At 38.7% G+C, this 17877-nt stretch overlaps 1 protein-coding gene across 1 annotated transcript; it reads right to left on the reverse strand.

Moving 5' to 3' along the window:
- Positions 1-743: 743 nt before the first annotated feature.
- zc3h7a (zinc finger CCCH-type containing 7A) lies at positions 744-17134 on the reverse strand. Its single transcript, XM_034711121.1, is given in 25 exon segments — positions 744-1444; positions 1534-1697; positions 3587-3720; positions 3838-3946; positions 4025-4130; positions 4234-4270; positions 4273-4369; positions 4586-4659; positions 5879-6060; positions 6156-6256; positions 7212-7417; positions 9347-9505; positions 9602-9746; positions 9829-9857; positions 9947-10199; positions 10299-10651; positions 10734-10773; positions 10856-10909; positions 11130-11210; positions 12126-12284; positions 13128-13331; positions 13499-13538; positions 15534-15637; positions 16973-17013; positions 17091-17134. Coding segments are annotated over 23 exon segments (2985 nt in total). The 5' UTR covers positions 15602-15637; positions 16973-17013; positions 17091-17134; the 3' UTR covers positions 744-1254.
- Between the last annotated feature and the right edge of the window lie 743 nt (positions 17135-17877).

The raw sequence follows: 17877 nt of genomic DNA on the forward strand, positions 1-17877 counted from the left end.
CTGTACCACTGATACGAAGTGAACATATGCGTCATCTCGTTTTCCCAATAGGACCTTACATAACTTGTATAACTACCCTTAAATTGATTCAAACTCATGTTGACAACTACGATATATTCAAATACAGGATCAAATTATTCTAAAGAAAAAATTGCTTTATATATGACCCAAAACTAGATCAAATTAGCATCCCATGCACCAATGACAAGCTTCCTTCACATTAAAGCTGGGGTTGGTAGTATATTGGTTAAAATGATCTTTATGTCCCGATGGCAATCAATACATAATGTGTTCTTAAAAGCCAGAGTAAACCTGGGAAAACGCCAACTAATCCCTGCCATCAGGAGCCAAATTATGAAACTAATCAAATCCCGTTCTGCCGTTCTGCCCGCCTCCTGCGCGTACATTTCATGTTTGTTTGTATTTCTAACTTTCACTATGATAATGTTTTGGGGTTTTCTTACTGCTGAGTGAGACATGAGTTGACGTAGTGCAAAACACAAACGATGTGCTGAGGATCGGTTTTGAATCAGTCACGATCACATGGTCACTAATCAGCAGCACTCGTGCAAGTGGGCGAGGGCGTCGTTTTGGAGGAGCTCCGAGGGGAGGGGGGAGGCGGAGTCCTCAGGAAATGCTACATTCAAATTCAAGCTAGTTTTCCGTTACTACCAAATCTAGCTTTAATGCAGTAGTGAGAATATTGACTTACAGTATTATGAATCAAACACAAGGAGTTAAAACACAGATTAAAAAAGAGGCTTTATTTGGTGTGGTGCCCACTACACTGGTAACACTACTGGATAAATGAAAAAGTGAGAATGTGAACTCAACTCTCAATTTAAGTATGCCATACTTAAAACTTATTGAAGGGTAAAGTTTATTAACATACAAACTGCTTATGAAAAGAAATTATTTGTCTAGGTCAAATGTGAGTATCTGAACATGTCTCTGAAGATGGTTGAACATGCTGTTTATCACCAACAATCTCAGATATTCGTCTCGATGGTGCAAAGCAAAAAGCTTTGAGTGTCTCACACTCAGTTTTTGCCGTTAGCGATAACACTCCTGTAGCTCTGATCAAAGTAAACCAGCCACCAATCAGAGGGCCGGTCCTGAACCCCCTCTTTAAAACCATGCCAGGATCAGGCTATTTCCTGTGCACTTCAGAGGCCCTTCCAAGGATCACCTGACTCAACACTGTTTGAATACTGCATTATCTGCAGGAGAGCATGAATATTGCCGTCACATGACTTATGCAATGTCTTTAAGGAGAAAACTGTATTTTCCAAAGTCATTGTCATTCGGTGCTATAAGATGGTCTTTTCTGGCTTTGGCAAGTTTCATCAAAAGGAATTCCCTGCGCTCCAACCACTCTTTTAGTTCCTGCTCCCCGTGTGCCAGTTTACACGACTCGTCCTCTGTGCACGTGCCTTTGAGGAACCTGTCAGAACACAAGATCAAACGTAGAACCATCAGAAACAAACTGGAATCAGGCCGAGACGTACACTTTGAGGCAGCTGGAGATCTTACCTCTCACAAACTCTGAAAGTGCCCGTGGGAAACCGATACTGCCAGCAGTTCTGATCGTCCTCAGAGTTAAACACTCGGTCTTTGTGCTTTTCTGAAGTGATATGCTGCTGCCACTGCTTCTCACTGTTGCAGTTTTTACCACACAGCCAACAGTGATTTCCAGCCTGTGAAAACACAACCACAAACAACTAAGAACAATCTGTTTCTAAATTATTCAGATTAATCACCAAGCAAAGTGAGTATATCTAAACAAGATTATTTTAATCCTTGAGACACTTGCAGTATCTAAAGGGTGGAGTTGTATTAAATGGAAAGTAAATTCATTTGAATTGTCCCTTCTTTTTTTTTATACAGCACCTACGCTCTGCAACGTGGCAAAAACATGTGCTTTAGATCATTTCTTCCATATTATAAACATCAATATTTATTCCCAGTGTATAACGAGATAGTTAAGGAGTTTCCTGATGATAAGTGAGGCCTTAAACACCAAACATTAATTAAACTACAAAAATGACAGACCTGTTCATTAAATCCAGTTAAAGAAAGGTCATATCAAGAGGCTGCCAGCTGAGCTGCTGCTCAGAATAGCTTAGTTTAGTTTGATTGATAATTCTTCACAAGTTTTTGAATTGGAACAAAACTGGCTTCTGAGGTCTGTCCTTATATTCCGGGCCATCTTTTAAAAGTAGTGCCTTTTAAGACAAGCGAGAATTGAAGCCAAGTGTTAAAAACTGTGGAAGTGTTAAAAACTGCACTTCATTGAGTGTCCACTTGAGGCTGGCTCTGGAAGTACCGGAGACCACATACACACACATTCAAAATAGGGATGGGTACGAATAATTGAGTACTCGGGTACTCGCCATTGACCCCATTATTCTGGTAGCATTTTGTTACTCGCGCACCTGGCAACATATCTTGAACTCATACAGCGTTACATGTGTGACGGTGCTTTTTGTTTTCACCTAACTGAATATACTAGGTAGGAAAATAATTACTGGGATATACACGTATGACTTCAGCTTTAGTACACATCGAGCCAGATTTCAGCAAAAACTACTGTTTTACGACAGCTACGGCAACTCTCTAGGAACATATTATTCCACGGTAAGCAAAAGTCCAACAAATACAGAACCATCTGCAACATGTCGGTTTAAAAAAAGTGATGTCTGGAAGTACTTCGAAAAAAAGGATGACGTTAATGTGCAGTGCAAGATATGTGGTGTTAAACTTGCATACCATAGAAATACTAGATTGATGCTTAAAGCACAAGGAGAAAACAATGGAGAAAGATAACAGGCAGTCTCGCATCACGTCTTTTGCTAGCCCTGTTAGCACACGTCGTTGTGATGCAACCAGACGGAGAAGATTAGCCTGCCAATATGGACTTTTTGTTTTTTATTGTGTTTACAATTAAAAATTTTCAATTTCGTACATATTAAGATTATGAGTTGTCCATTATAAGAGGCACAGCTGACTTGATTGACAGGCCAGAACACTGTGGCTGTTGGCGAGGAAGCTCAAAGCCCGCCTCTTTACCTCACACTAGCTCGATAGAAATAATGTTGAGTTCAACATTTCCAATATGGCTGCCGCCACCGATTGGCCCCCAAACATCGCTTCAGAAATAGATGGGTGACATCAGATACTATGTCCATTATTTATACAGTCTATGCCTTAAGACAAACTTTGTCCAGTCCAGTGAGGGGGCTGCTAGCTGAGCTACCACTTGCATACATATGATATCAAGTTACCATTTAATGTTAACAGTTTCCTCATTTCAGGACAATAGAAGTCCCTCTCTATCATCTCTTTAATGACCTCCGGTTCAACTCTCATTTTCTCTACAGCAGCTTAAAAAGTGGGAAGTGGGCGTGTCCTTTTCATGAAGCCAAAAGCTTGTTATTGCAGCCAAGAGTGTGCAATGATGAGACATTTGAGTCATCCGTTTACACCCAATGTTTTTGAAATCATTAAATCACACAGCCCTAAAACAAACCTTGTGTTTATCACCAAACAAATGCATGATGTCCCACGTTCTGATCTTTGAACTCACCACTTCCTCGGCGTAGTCCGTTGGCATGTGGATCTGTTTGCCGTTCTCCCTCACGGAGTTATTGGAGCTCTCGTCGCCCCAGCCAGGCTTCTGAGACTGCAGCCACTGCTCATAAAGCTGATCCATATCTGGAACTAAATGGGGGGGGGGGAGGGGGGCATTGTGTGTGATTACATCAGTAGCATTGCATACTAATTATATTTGACTAATCCAATATGACAAATAACGCCTGTCTCCTTGACAGTACTCACTGTTGTTTTCCTTCATGTAGGTCCAAAGGTCTCTTTCTTCAACGCTGTGAGCAAAGGTGCAATTCCCGATGTACTGACACTTCTTGCCAGCTGTCACATGCATGCAGATCTGAGGATGAACACAGAATTGTTGATCATGCTGGGAAGTTATTTCAATCAGACACGCAGAGGACAAAACAAACCTTACCTCAAATTGAGACGGGATGGGTTTTTTGGTTGGAAGCGGTCTTACTGTCGTCCACTTTTTCCTTTCGTGGGAACTTACAAGCACCACCCGCCTGTCTTTCGCCCACCTGTGACAGAACAGAAGGCATGTGTTCAGTTTGTACTGATGCTTATTTTCACTCAATTCCCCACCAGTCTTCATTCTAGTCTTCCAGGCTGCCTGATACTTACGTGTGTCTTGCCTTGGCAGAGCAATACTTCTTGTTTTGTCAGCTTCGCTTAGTTGGCCGTTCCTCCAGCACTGGCCGCAAACAAACATCATCTTCAGAGTTGGAGGGCCAAACCTCCTTTGCACACTTGTCAGCTGCTGGGAAATGGAAGAGCTGGTGGTTAAAATCTTTGCTTCACACGAAAGAAAAGAGGAACAGCTTCAAGATTTAAAAAAAAAAAAATGTTGCACAGATCAACACTTTGTGTTTAAACAAATCACATTTGAAAGTACAAAATAACATGTATACATTATTAATCCTGTTTAGCAGCAAGCTACAAATTTGAAGCATCAGAGTCATTACGTCGGTCTTACCTGAGCTCCCTGCAATGAAGCGGTTGCATTCCAAAACATCTTTGCCTCTTGGACGATTGCTTCATGGGTGATACCTACATGATGGAGAAGCGGGGGAAGAGTTCAGAACACTGCTGCCAGAGTTTTAACACGAAAAAAGAAAAGTGATCACATAACTCTTCTTCTAAAAACTCTGCACTGACTCCCTGTTCCTTTTAGAATTATTTTACTTGTTTTTGCAGCTCTTAACAGCCCTGCTCCTCCATACATCACTGATCTCCTGTCATTTTATGTTCCAGCCCAATCACCGAGGTCCTCGATTGCTTTCCTTTTTAAATGTTCCTCGTGTGTCTCACACAAGCACCGGCCAGAGAGCTTTCAGTTTTTACGCCCCTAAGCTATGGAACTCTCTGCCTCTGGACATCAGAACGGCGAGCTCTCTGGGTGTTTTTAAAAGTAAACTCAAGACTTACCTTTTAATCTAGCTTTTAATTTGGAGTAATTTATTTTTAGCCCTGGACTGCATTATTATTTATATCAATGCTTTAACATTTATTTATCTTAGTTAATTATTTATTTATCTATTTATTTCTTGTATTCATCTGATCTTTAACGTTAACACTTCCTTATTTTAACTTTTCTTTCCACTCTTACTTATTTTATTAATTTTACTGTATTGATTTTTACCATTGCTGTTGTTTTCTGTCTGTTATTTTGTGAAGCACTAAATAAAGTTTAGTTGAGGAAGACAATTTAATGCAACTCAAGCAGTTGAAATGTTTCTTTTGTACACTAGTGGCGAAAACAAAGATTGACTGTATAAAGGAACTGTATTCTAACACTGTCTATTGTAAAGGAGTAGGCCTCAGTATGAGAAAAATATGTGGAGTGCTATTGCGATACTAATATTTAGTGCAATACATTTACAGATACATTGAGATTAAGAGTGCATATTAGTCATCGCTCACAATTGAATGTCTATGTGCCGTTTATGTTTTACAGAGTACATATGTTTGCAACAAATTCTTTTTTTTTCATCCCTTAATTGACAAAAATTAACTAGAGGTGGCTAGGAGCTAGCAGAGCTTCATCTAATAGCATGGACGTGTGGTTATTGCACATAAGCATTCATCCAAAGGTTACATGTACACACGCTTAGTGAGACAGCATTGTGCATTTTCATCAAATAAATCATTATTTCTGTAAATCCAGACTTTTGTAATGATTTCATTGCAAATTCTCATCCTGTGTTAAAGAAGACATTTGGCTTCATCATGCGGCCATATGAGAGAGTATTTTCAAAAGCAGCCTCACCTTGCTCATGTTGCATCATCCACACCTTCAGCTCGATGAGGCTGTGTGCATAGAAGCAGTCGTCTTCTCTTACGCAGCCGTAGCGGACTTCATGCCGGCAGAGATCCAGCTGGCAGTGAGGACCCAACGGTCGGATTTTGGAATAGCGAACTGTGTTCTCCTTCAAAATGTGAACCAGGCACCTGAGAGACAAAAAAAGACAACAATGGTGTTCCCTGAAAGATCTGATAGCTCAAATGAAGATACCAAACGGGGGGTTAAATGTTATATAACTTACTTATGATCCTCAAAGTCATGCTTTGTCACTGGATGAGAGCAGAGTGTGGGGTCATCTTTGTTGGTTTTGCTGATTATTCTGGGTTTGTGGTCAAAGCAAACCTGAAAATAAAAAGATATACAGTTAAAAATAAAGTCTTACCCCTGTTACATACAACAAGATAATATCCACAACTATAACTCAAAACTTCCCTAAAAATGCTAAAAAAAAAATAAAAAAAAGACATAACATTTATTGCAAAAATCAAGCACCAATGACAACCACAAACCTGTCAGTGATTCTGTGTTTAATTGCATTATATATATTTTTTTAATGTAGAAAGAAGGGATGTAAATTTCAAGTATTTTCCTAGATCGATGTTTGGGAAATGTTAACGATCAATAATCGATTAATCATTAAAAAAAAAAGTAACACTTTCCGCCAAAAACAATGCCAAACGCTTTTTTTCCCTTGAATCAAATGTTCCTCCACAACTGACAGTATTTAATAGCTAAGGATTGTATTGAGGTGTTCAAAATGTTAAACACACTGAATATCAACATGTGGAGCAGGCTCGTAATCTCAGCAGACATACAGTCATAAAAGTGAAGGCTTGGACTACAACATGTGGATTTACTGCAACAAGGGAACTGAACAGAATCATATTTCAGACTCAGTGTCCAGTTTTCTGTCTACTCATTCTTATTGAGAAAAATAAGCATGTGAATGCGGTCAGGTGTCAGCCAGGAGCGAAACTGGGTCATTATTAGTCCGGCGGGAGAGAAGCACTCGTGGAGACCTGTCACTCGGGTCTTTGTCAGCTGATTCACATCAAAACATGCTTTCAATGTAAAACACCTCCCTGATAGCTAAACAACATATGAGACCACATGACATTTGTTGCACATGATAGAAAATTGAAACAAAAAAATGTGTTCGAGTAAGTTCTTAATCAATTAATCGATAATCCATTAATTGTTAACATCCATAGACAGAATAAAACTTGTGTACAATCATTAGTAACCAAGTCAGCAGATGATTCTTCCAAACATGGGACAAAGTCAACAAATTACTCACTCCACAGAGAAACATGAAAATCCCATGATGCTCCTGTAAGATCTTGGGGACAGTCAACCGGACGTTGGAGTTTGGCCCGTAAGGGTCAAAAAGGAGTTCTCTGGAGATAAAGCCTTTCCGCTCCAGAGTCCACACATCAATCTCTTCCTGGCAGTATGCAAATGTGCAGTGTCCGGGGTACAGGCACTCTTTTCCAACAGCCACCTCTGAAACAGCACAGGAGACATTTCATGTTAAAAGTTATACAGAAATAACTTGAGTGTGAAGCAACACACAAAAAAAGTGACCTATTTACCGTGCATAAATTCCACTTATCTAAGGTAAATAGGAAGTAAGGGTCATTCAAGACTCCAGCTGCGATGAACATGTCACAGGCTACAACTACTACGATCAATTTCACCACTATCACCCCTCTCTTCATCTCCTCTATCCCTCTTTCCAACCCTAACTCAGCTGAGGCAGATGTCTTTCTAACATGAGTCTGGTTCTGCTCAAGGTTTCTACCTGTTAAAGGAAGTTTGTCCTCACTGCTGTCCTCTGGATTGCTGCCATAGTCTGCCTGCTGCTACAGACATGAAAGACTCCAGTTGCTACAACCTACTACCATCTGTCTTCATAATTATCACCTCTCTTTTGCATCTCCCTCTACCCCTCTTTCCAATCCCAACACAGTCGAGGTAGATGGCTGTCTAACATGAGTCTGGTTCTGCTCGAGGTTTCTGCCTGTTAAAAGGTAGTTTGTCCTTGCCCCAGTAACTTGCTAAATACTGCAAAGTGCTCTGCTCATGGTGGATTAAGATGAGATAGAGAGTCTTATCCTGTCTTGATGTTGGGTCTTTGTTAATAATATAACAGAGTAAGGTCTAGACCTGCTGTTTGTAAAGCGTCTTGAGATAACGTTGTTGTGATTTGGCGCTATATAAATAAATTGAAGGTAGGTAGGGGTGCAAAGCAGAAAATGTAATCAGGCCAATTCAGCTGATAATCCATATAACAACACAAGATATTCCAGATTGAACAACAGAACAATGTAACCTTAGTGTAGCTGGTGTGCAAACATTAGTTCATGATGTCAGCAAAACTAGCCTCAGTTGAATTTACTTGTCAATATTTAGTCAGTGATTTCATTGTGGAGGGTTTTTTATGCTGTAAGTAGACATAACATCACTTCCTGAAACTGAGTGCTGAGCCATCTCACATCCCGACTATCTCTGCCAAGAATAGCGCATGCAAAACAGCATCAAGGAAGCGAGCTGCAATTATAGTAAAATGACAATGACAGAGACTTTCAGGAGGGGATGGTGATGCAACAAAGTCTGGGAATCTCACTCTCAATGCTGCAAAGTAAAGAGCTGCCTGCAGGACGTGTAAAGCAGACTTTGCTTATTTGTAATGTGAAGGTGCATTCAATGTCGGTCGTGTAGACATCAACTCTTATCATAACTCTATAGTAATCACGTACTACACTTTACAGGGGCAGCAAATTCTGGAATATTAATTCCAAAGTGGCAAAAAACTGTTTCTTTAAAATGTTATAAAGGATGTTTAAAAAACTTTTAACCACTGTTAATTATACTCATCCTGCTCAACCACATATTCATAAACAGGTATCCATACACATCATATTCATATTTTGTACTTCTGACTTCTGTTGATGTAATAACTATTTAGATTAATTGTTCATTTTGTATATTCTTATTTTATTCTATTTTTAGTATCAACTATTGTCTTTATGTGTCAACTTAGTATTTTTTTTTATATTAGAAAACTATTTGGGTGGAGGCTTCAAATAAGCTCTCTGAGTTTTCTGCCTCTTCCTTCACAGTATATTATTTATCTTTGCTCTTTTTTTGTGTGTATTTTCTTTTAATTGTGCAAATAAATAAACATAAACATTAGAATACATCATCAGTCATACATTAACACTAACTATGTAAAAAGTCAACACAAAAAATTTGGCTTGAATTAATATTTTTAAAGCATGTTTTGAATTTTAAAGAGTAATAGTATCTGTAGTTCAGTATCCAATCAGTCGCTTGTTTCAATACTGACGACTGACCTTCAAAAAAGTCACAGTGTCAGCCATAAATGCAACTATATCGAAGCAAGAAGAAGTAAACACAAACAAATGTTACCTTTACAAATGTAATAAGGTCCAACATATTGGGTTTTTGTCGGTCTGGGCCGTATGAGCTTCCATGATTTGTCTGTCGAATGTTTCAGTCTGCCCAGTAAAGCATCCTTTTTGCATTTATGCTCCTCTGTATGAAGTGCATAATCCAACACACCAGGCCCTGTGGAAGTCACAAAGAAAAACAACAAGGTCTCAAAGCCAAACCTCAAAGACTGCAGACACACTTACAGCCAGATTGCAAAAAAATCTTTCTCACCAGTTTTGACGAAGCATATCGAGCACGCCTGTCTGAACTCATGCGTTTCAGCTAAGGGGTTCTTTGCTAAATCCACAGCAGGAGGCAGCCCCTTCACTTCAGGCATCCCCACAGCCATTCCCATAGGTGTGGCGATATTGTTCATCTGTTGAAAAAGAAAGAAATGTGATTAGAATAAAACTGTCTCAAGTTAAGACTCCCAATAAATACCCAAAAACAAAGATTACCTGTGGCATGAACGGACTAGGAGCAAAATCTGAGTTATGTAGAGAAGATGAACATAAATTAGTTTTTTAAAGATATTCATTTGAACAAAAAAAACAAACACACCACTCAACAGCTTACCTGTTTTATAGTCTGTTATACTGAGACTGTCCAGGGAGTCCAGTGGGGGTGTGAGGGCCTCAAAAGTGTCCATGCCAAAATAAGTACTGGTCCCTGACTTGTGATACAGTGCGGGCAGTGTGATGGTGCACTGCTGCGTGCTGCCAAAGGGGAAAGAGTTAATGTGAGATGGCATCAGGAATGGAGTGGACATGGAGCTGCCCGAGGCGATACTGGTTGGCAAAGGAAGAGGCCCCTTCACTGTGGGTATAACCTGAAGGAAGAGACAAATTAAAGTCACACCTGTTCGAATATCAACACCTTGTTACATTATATTCATCCACCCGGACCTTCGTCATGTCCGCTCACTAACCATGGCTGATTCAGGGCCAGCTTGGTCCAGTAGATCGTCCAAGTCGTCCCCGATAATGTCTGCATCAAAGTCCTGACTTGTTTCCAGCATCGTGCAAGGTTTACTGGTCCTGCACCCGTTAACAAATGTGGGCACAGGAAGAGAAACAGATGATGGTACTGACACAGGAAGGGAAATGGACTCGAAGCCCGGAGGCTCAGAGACGGGCACAGATGAGATACTGCTGATGACAGGAATTTCATCCAACACTGCTTCATTAAGAAGCGGGAGAACTACGGCTGGAGCTGGAACTGGAACCGGGGATGGAGCTACTGGAGCAGCGACACTGCTGTCCTCTGTCCGCTGAGGCACTTCTAAAAAACACATCAAGGGAAGTGAATTTAGTCCTGTGATTCTCAAACACTGCACCAAAACTGTGGTATTTGTTCCACTTACCAATTTCTATATCTTCAACTGAAGATGAGCCATGAGAAGACTAGAAAAAAAACAGAAGACAGTCATTGATCGGCTAACTTCTTAGGAGAGAACAGCCACATTCAAATATTCTTGTTATTCACCTTGTCACATGATGCATCTTGATAATTTGATCCTCTCAAAACATTCAAGCCAGGCTGTTTAAAGAGAATAAAAAAACATCAACCTCTTAAAATCGTCTCACTTTGATGATTCTACAGAAAAACAGGCCTCAAAGTACGAGCAACAACTTTTTGGTATGTTTTCTATAAATGTAATTCTAACCTTTATGACTCAGAAATTTCAAAAAGGGGGAAACTACATTCATCAAGCATACAGTATGGTAATGAGTTACAACAGTTCCTGAGACACACATACCTTACTCCTTACATAGGCTTTGCGGATTTTCAATCCCAAAATTTTGGCAAGGTCCTGTGTCAGCTGTGTGACACTGGCGTCCTGGGGAAATATCACATATTAACACTTTATTTAAACACCTAAATCTATTTGCTAATTATTTTTGTTTTTTTTGCTAATCCTATATTATTACAGTGATACTTATATAATGTGTCTTTTTGAGTTACAGGTCTGTTATTATTATGATTATTGTTATCTTTTATAATTGATGGCAGTGATGTCATAAACAAGCATATTATTATTATTACTATTATTATTATTGTATTGTTATTAAAACAATGATTATTACTAGTATTATTATTTTTATGTTTTTTAATTAAATTATTTATTTACTATTTTTTATTTTCTGGGATTAGGGGAGGGTGTGAATTCACGTATCTTTGTGTGTAAATTGTATACACTGTCAGCCTTTCATTTTGATCTAGTTTGTTTTGAAAATTATAAAATAATGAAAACAAAATAAAATATAACCTTGTATCCGGTCGTTGTACAGTTAATAAATGTCATAACATGTCAGTCATAAAATGTTTGTAAATGCTAGGGATGTGCAATATTTAATCCACTAAATGATGTCACTCTTTCTAGGCAGCACCAGAATTACTAGTAGCTAGGCTAAGATGAATAGAATAAGCTTAAGACATTGTTTAGTTGGGTTTTTTTTAACTTAAGTTAATTTTGTAAACAAACTTGTTTTATTAAATGGTGTGCAGCTCTTTTATTCAGGCACATACATGTATCAGATCGGGGCTCGGTAATATCTAAAAAACAGAGCTGAAAAAGCTTATCATTCATCCCTATCTTAACCTTAAAGGGACATCTCTGATGTAATTCGAATGAGTACAGATTAAAACAAAGTGAGACATACATCAGTTTTGATCAAAACTACTCAAACTCAAATGTCTCTCTATCCATTAGAATGAATGTGAGGCAACACAAAACACACAGATGACACTTTACCTGAGGCACGACTAGAGAGCATTTGGCAACAGCCTCATAGGCTTCTTGATTTCTCCCCATCTCTTTCAAGGATTTGGCTTTCCTGTACAGTGCTTTGTAGTTCCCTTCGTTCAGCTGGAGCGCTTTTTCACAGTCTTCTAATGCTTGGTCATACAGTCCCTGGAAATACAAATAAAAACACGTCCCAGAGGTTGAAAAGCTTGAACACAACAAAGTCGCTTCTGATTTATCACAGACATGTTGGATGAGTGGAGGAAGGTATGGGTGAGGTGTTATCAGAGAAATGTGTAAATTTTTTGAATTGATCAGTGATCAGGTATTCAAGCCTGTGATCTCAACGCAATCATTTACATCAGCTGTCACTGAGCATAATCTGCAGCAGATTGAGCATTGTGGCTTCGCCTAACTGCACAGCCTGTGATTACTTCCTGGTATCAACAGAGACAACATAAAAAAAATCTGATCGGGGTTGGGGGCTTAAAAAGCCAACTCTCACATCTGACCAAGGCAGGTCACAATTTCTGCCATGAGAAAAGTGTGTAGAGGCATTGTCACCATTCGAAACAGATATAAGGACACTGTCACTTTAAGAGGGGAAACCAATAACAGCATTATCGTCACACCTTAGAAAAACTGCAAAGTGATGAGATAATGTGCAGAAGAGGACATGTAAAATGAAAAGGACGAATAGTATCATTATTATTTTTGTAGGTTATGACGAACTCAAACTTAAATACGTGATTAGAAAAAATGTTTTTAAGGAAAACAGTGATGGTTACTTTGGCAAGACGCAGAGGACCCATCTTAAAAAAATATTTGTAAATACATTTTGCCAATACTCTCAATAATGTTTAAGCTCTACTTATCATGAAAAAACAAGCAGCACTTTTAAAAGACCTCTCCTGGTACAATTTAATTGCATATGTAAAGTATTTGCTGAAGCCAGAGGGAGAGGGAATTCAAAGCAGTTGGGTCCCAAGTGTGACGGTCACCTATACTCACTGGAACAATGTTAAGGTAGGCAGCAGCTCGATTTGCATACAGCTTTTCCAGTAAACCTGTTGGAACACAGATTTCTTCGGAGTCAGCATAGTCTGCTATACTCAAGGCTTCGGTGTACATCTCGATGGATTTCGTCCAGTCGCCTTCTTTGAACACGTCGTTTCCTTCGCCGAACAGATTCCACACGAGATCCTTGATGAACACCTGAAAGTTGAACGAACCAAAGTCAGTGAAAAAACGCTGCATTGAGCCGCTGAGTTGAAGAACCCTGAGACTGCTTTTCACACCACCCAGTCACCATCCCCAGATCACTTTGACTCTGCAGCTCATGCGTTGTGACAAGGTGGAAAGCTGTTTTAGATGCAGCTTACCTCATACTGATCTTGACTTCCAGGAAATGGAAGGGTTGATCTGAAAGCAAAAAGAAGTTCCGGGTGTAAAGCTTTTATGTGGCAGCAAAACAAAAACAAGTGAGCTAATTAGTACAGCACAAGTGCAACTACTGTTTTTCTTTCTTTTTTTTTTTTTATCTTCATTGAATTTTTTAAAATGTGAACCTAATCGAGAGTAGTTCAGATAATGATTTTTTTCTGATTTGCATTGTAGTTAAAAACAGGAAGGTGTGTGTGTGTTTTGTGTGTGTCAGTGGGTGGATATGCATCACTTTGAAAAGGTGTGGATTTGATCGGCTGCTGAATGCAAACAGGTCAGCAAAAGCTACACTCTGTAAACAACCTCTCATTCTAAAGAAAGTGGGACACTTGGCTTTTAACTATTTTCTTTCCATTTAACTTTCCAATTGTGTTGATTAAAAAACAGCCTTTATTTTGATTATTACTGTTATTATTATTATTTTTTAAGTACATTATTATTGTTATTATTGTGATGTATTTTTTTTTATGTATTCATATTTTTGCTTTTTTCAAATGTATTCATATTATTATTTTTTTTTTTAACAAATCATTATTATTGTTGTTATAATTATCATTATTGTTATGTCGTTTTTTTTCAAATGTATTATTATTGTTTTTAATCATTATTATTATTTTTATTATTTGTTTTCATATTTTATGATGATTATTATTATTGTTGTCATCGTTATTAATATTGTTGTTATCATTACGTCGTGTTCAATTCCACTCCAACACAACAGCAGTTTAAACCAGACAGCATGAGATTGTACAACTGTAGTTCTAAAAGCCAGGCAAAGAAATTAATCTCAAACTGTATGAAACACATCAGCGTGCTAACACCGATGATTAATTTCAGCCACAGTTTTTAATCATTTGGTGCATTGCTTAACCGGGCAGATGACTTGTTTTGCCTAAAACTGGCTGTATAATTAAAGGTTGGTGTCACGAAATGTCATGATGGGAAATTGTGCAATAATCACAGTTAAGCTGTTTCGTCCTGCTTGTTATTTCTGTCTGGCATTTAAAGTCGTCTTTCTTCTTTTGCACACTGAGGGAGTCTCGGTTTAATGCGGGTCATCACATTTCATTAAAGGAAAACTAATGACCGAAACAGCAGTGTCACTAGACGAGCATCATACTGAGCTGTACACAACTGAGTCTAGAACACACCTAGAAGGGCTAAAAGTCACTTTACCACATGTGTATCTAGATTAGGACCACTGCTTCTCCTTCTGACACATTTCTGGCCTCAGTTATTGGTCTTCAGAGTTAAGGGTGGAATACTGTATACAACACTCACTGTCTATATCAAATACTGGCTTTTTAAAAATGACAACTTTTTGGTTAGCACACACTGATGTCACACACCATGGCAGAGTGGTTTTACTTTCATATTGACGAAGTAGTGCTTTAAGTTTCACTTTTCCTTTTCAAATAAAAAGACCCCATCTGATAAGATTGGAATGCATTCTTCTAACACTAAAACATGACACATGACAACTCATAAAGCTTGTTGGCATAATGCTAGTCTGACTGGTGCACATATACAGAGTCAAAATGAAGCGAATAAAACAATAATAAACCTTTACAAAGCCAGTAATCAGCTGAACTGTATCCAGCTGAACTGAAACAAACGCGTAATACAAAGCTGACAAATCATCAATGTCAATAGAGGAACTTAAACTTCATCATCAAAAAGAGCCTGTAACGCAGTCCATGAATACAGGCAAGAAATCATTAGACATCCCAGCCGATGTTTAAGTTGTCTCCTGAAGTATTCCTAAGATGCTATGATGAGTGAGGCTACAGGGCATCATTCATTTGTGTCACTTTGTGACCATGTCTGTGAAAGGTGCTATACTAGATAAAGTTAACTTACTTTACTTACAACGGCTGTTACACTCCACTCCAAGTACTTTGAGTTTAGTGAGTTACATCAGTAATAATGAGTTACCCCACTTTATCAACCAGTGACCAAAGCTGTGACACTTACTGGATGAACTGTAGGCCTTTCTGAATCTCCTGCCAGCGACTCCTTCTGTCCTGACACGCTCCAGACATGATTGCGTGTTTTATTGTCCACTCCTTAGTCAAAACCTGAAATCAACATATTCAATTTTATAATGACCTGTGGAACTGGTAAAATACAAACAAACAGACAATGACACAAACAAATGACACATGAAAACACTCCTTTCTTCGCATTAATCACCATCTGAAAGTTGTCTCACTGGCTGACAAGTGACGCACTCGGTGCTGCCAGGAGTTTTATTACAGAAAGTAACTGAGAGCTTCTCTCTGCCGGTTCATCGCTTCCGCATTGAGTCATGACGACACAAGCGTTGTTCCGGAAATAAGGGCTAAATGGTCATGTTAGCTCGCGCGCAGATAAAATCATCTAAACAGGTTGTTTCACTTTTATTAAAAACTAAATAATACTTTTAACACTCAAATACGAAGCTGTGGACGACAGAGGTTGCACTGTATGGTACAGGAAACTGCTTTTACAAAGCATCTCAAAGCATCCATTATCGGACATGATATTTTGTATGGCTCTATTATCAATGATTTTAACGTCTTAGTTTACAAATATAGGTTTTACACAGAGAGGTACAGGAAACAAATACATTAACCATATCTGTCACACCGGTTGGTAATAGGGCATTTACCGTTTTCGGTTCTTAATCTTGTTTTATTAGAAGAGTTGCTGATAATACCGCGTGAATAGACTGTCTAACCTGGTGATAGCAAAGGCTTATAACAATAATTATTTGTGCTACTTCTTCAACACTTCATGCTAAAAAAAAATGATAATCAATATTCGTGTTACAGCACCACTAACACATATAATAATGAGTCAGAAAGTTAGCCTTAGTGGGGTCCGCCTGCATTCATTCACTTAGCAATTCTCAACTTGAATTATGTATTGACAACATTTTCGTGTATGAAACTTCAAACAACACATGTGTAATTCACAACGTAAAGCTGTCTCTTAAAGAAAACGTGAGAAGAGTTTAGTTTTTTTAGTATGAAAACCGACGTGTCCGATAATGGACACATGACTTTTAGCGCACGTGTGTGTGTTACCGCGGCTTGGAACCGCCGACTGTAGACTTCTTGTTAGCAACCATCACTTGCTACGAAGGTTAGCAATCTGTCGCTCTCATAGAATAAATGCTCCCTGCACACTTATCATTTTTAAACGGGTGAGAATCAACAGTTTCTTCCGGTGCTGAAGTCGCATCGGCCTAAACCGGCTGTGTGACGTTACCGCACTAAGTTTGTAGGAAGTGGACTCTAACAAAGCAGAGGCATTTCAGAGTTGAACTAGTTCCCCAACGCAAACAATAGCGAGCAGTTGATGTTTAGCTCCATTCTGGGACCTACTTAATATCATACAAGCATTAAATATTAGCGGCAGCTCATACTTACATGAATGGATCTGTATTCCAAATAAACCTTCCGTCGGGAACCTAAAAGGAGGGAAACTGATTTTTCGTTAAAGCTAAAATAACTTGACAAGCTGTAACCGATGAAGGCCGCCCGTTACCTCTTCTTCTGCTGTATTTGGGGTAGGACGAACATTGACTCCGAGGGGTGCTGCCCCCTAGAGGAAGCAATATAAACTGATATATATTACAGCTGGAGAATGACAGCACAAACATAACAAAAGATGATGATAATAATAATAATAATAATAATAATAATAATAATAATAATAATAATAATAATAATAATAATAATAATAATAATAATAATAACACCTTTATTTGTATAGCACTTTTCGATACAGGTAACAAAGTGCTTCACAAGAACAATAAAAACACAATAAAAGCAAAGAAGCAATACAAGCAAACTGACAGTAAAAGCAGAGAGGTAAAACTTTAAAGATTAAAATACATTCACAAAATAAAAGCTTTACAATAAAAGTGTGTCTTCAGTAGTGAAATAAACTGAGGGATGACTCTGCAAGTCTGATTCCCTCTGGCAGGCTGTTCCACAGTCAGGGGGCTCAGACAGCAAAGGCTCTGTCGCCTTTGTTTTTAGTCTAGATCATGCAACAGCAAGCAGATCACTGCCAGAGGATCTCAGACTGCGACCAGGTTTGTAGGGGGATAAAACTCAGAGATATATGGAGGGGGAAGTCCATGTTGTGCTTTAAAAGTCAATAAAATCATCTTAAAATCAATCCTAAAATCAACAGGCAGCCAGTGTAGATGAGCTAAACGACAGTAAGGACACAACAAGACAGTAAGGACACTACATATATAAACCTAAACACAATCCAAAAATTCTAAATAAGAATAAGAATACTATCTGTACACAGAAAGGTATAG

This window comes from Notolabrus celidotus, chromosome 20, assembly GCF_009762535.1.
Source record: "Notolabrus celidotus isolate fNotCel1 chromosome 20, fNotCel1.pri, whole genome shotgun sequence".
NCBI lineage: Eukaryota > Metazoa > Chordata > Actinopteri > Labriformes > Labridae > Notolabrus > Notolabrus celidotus.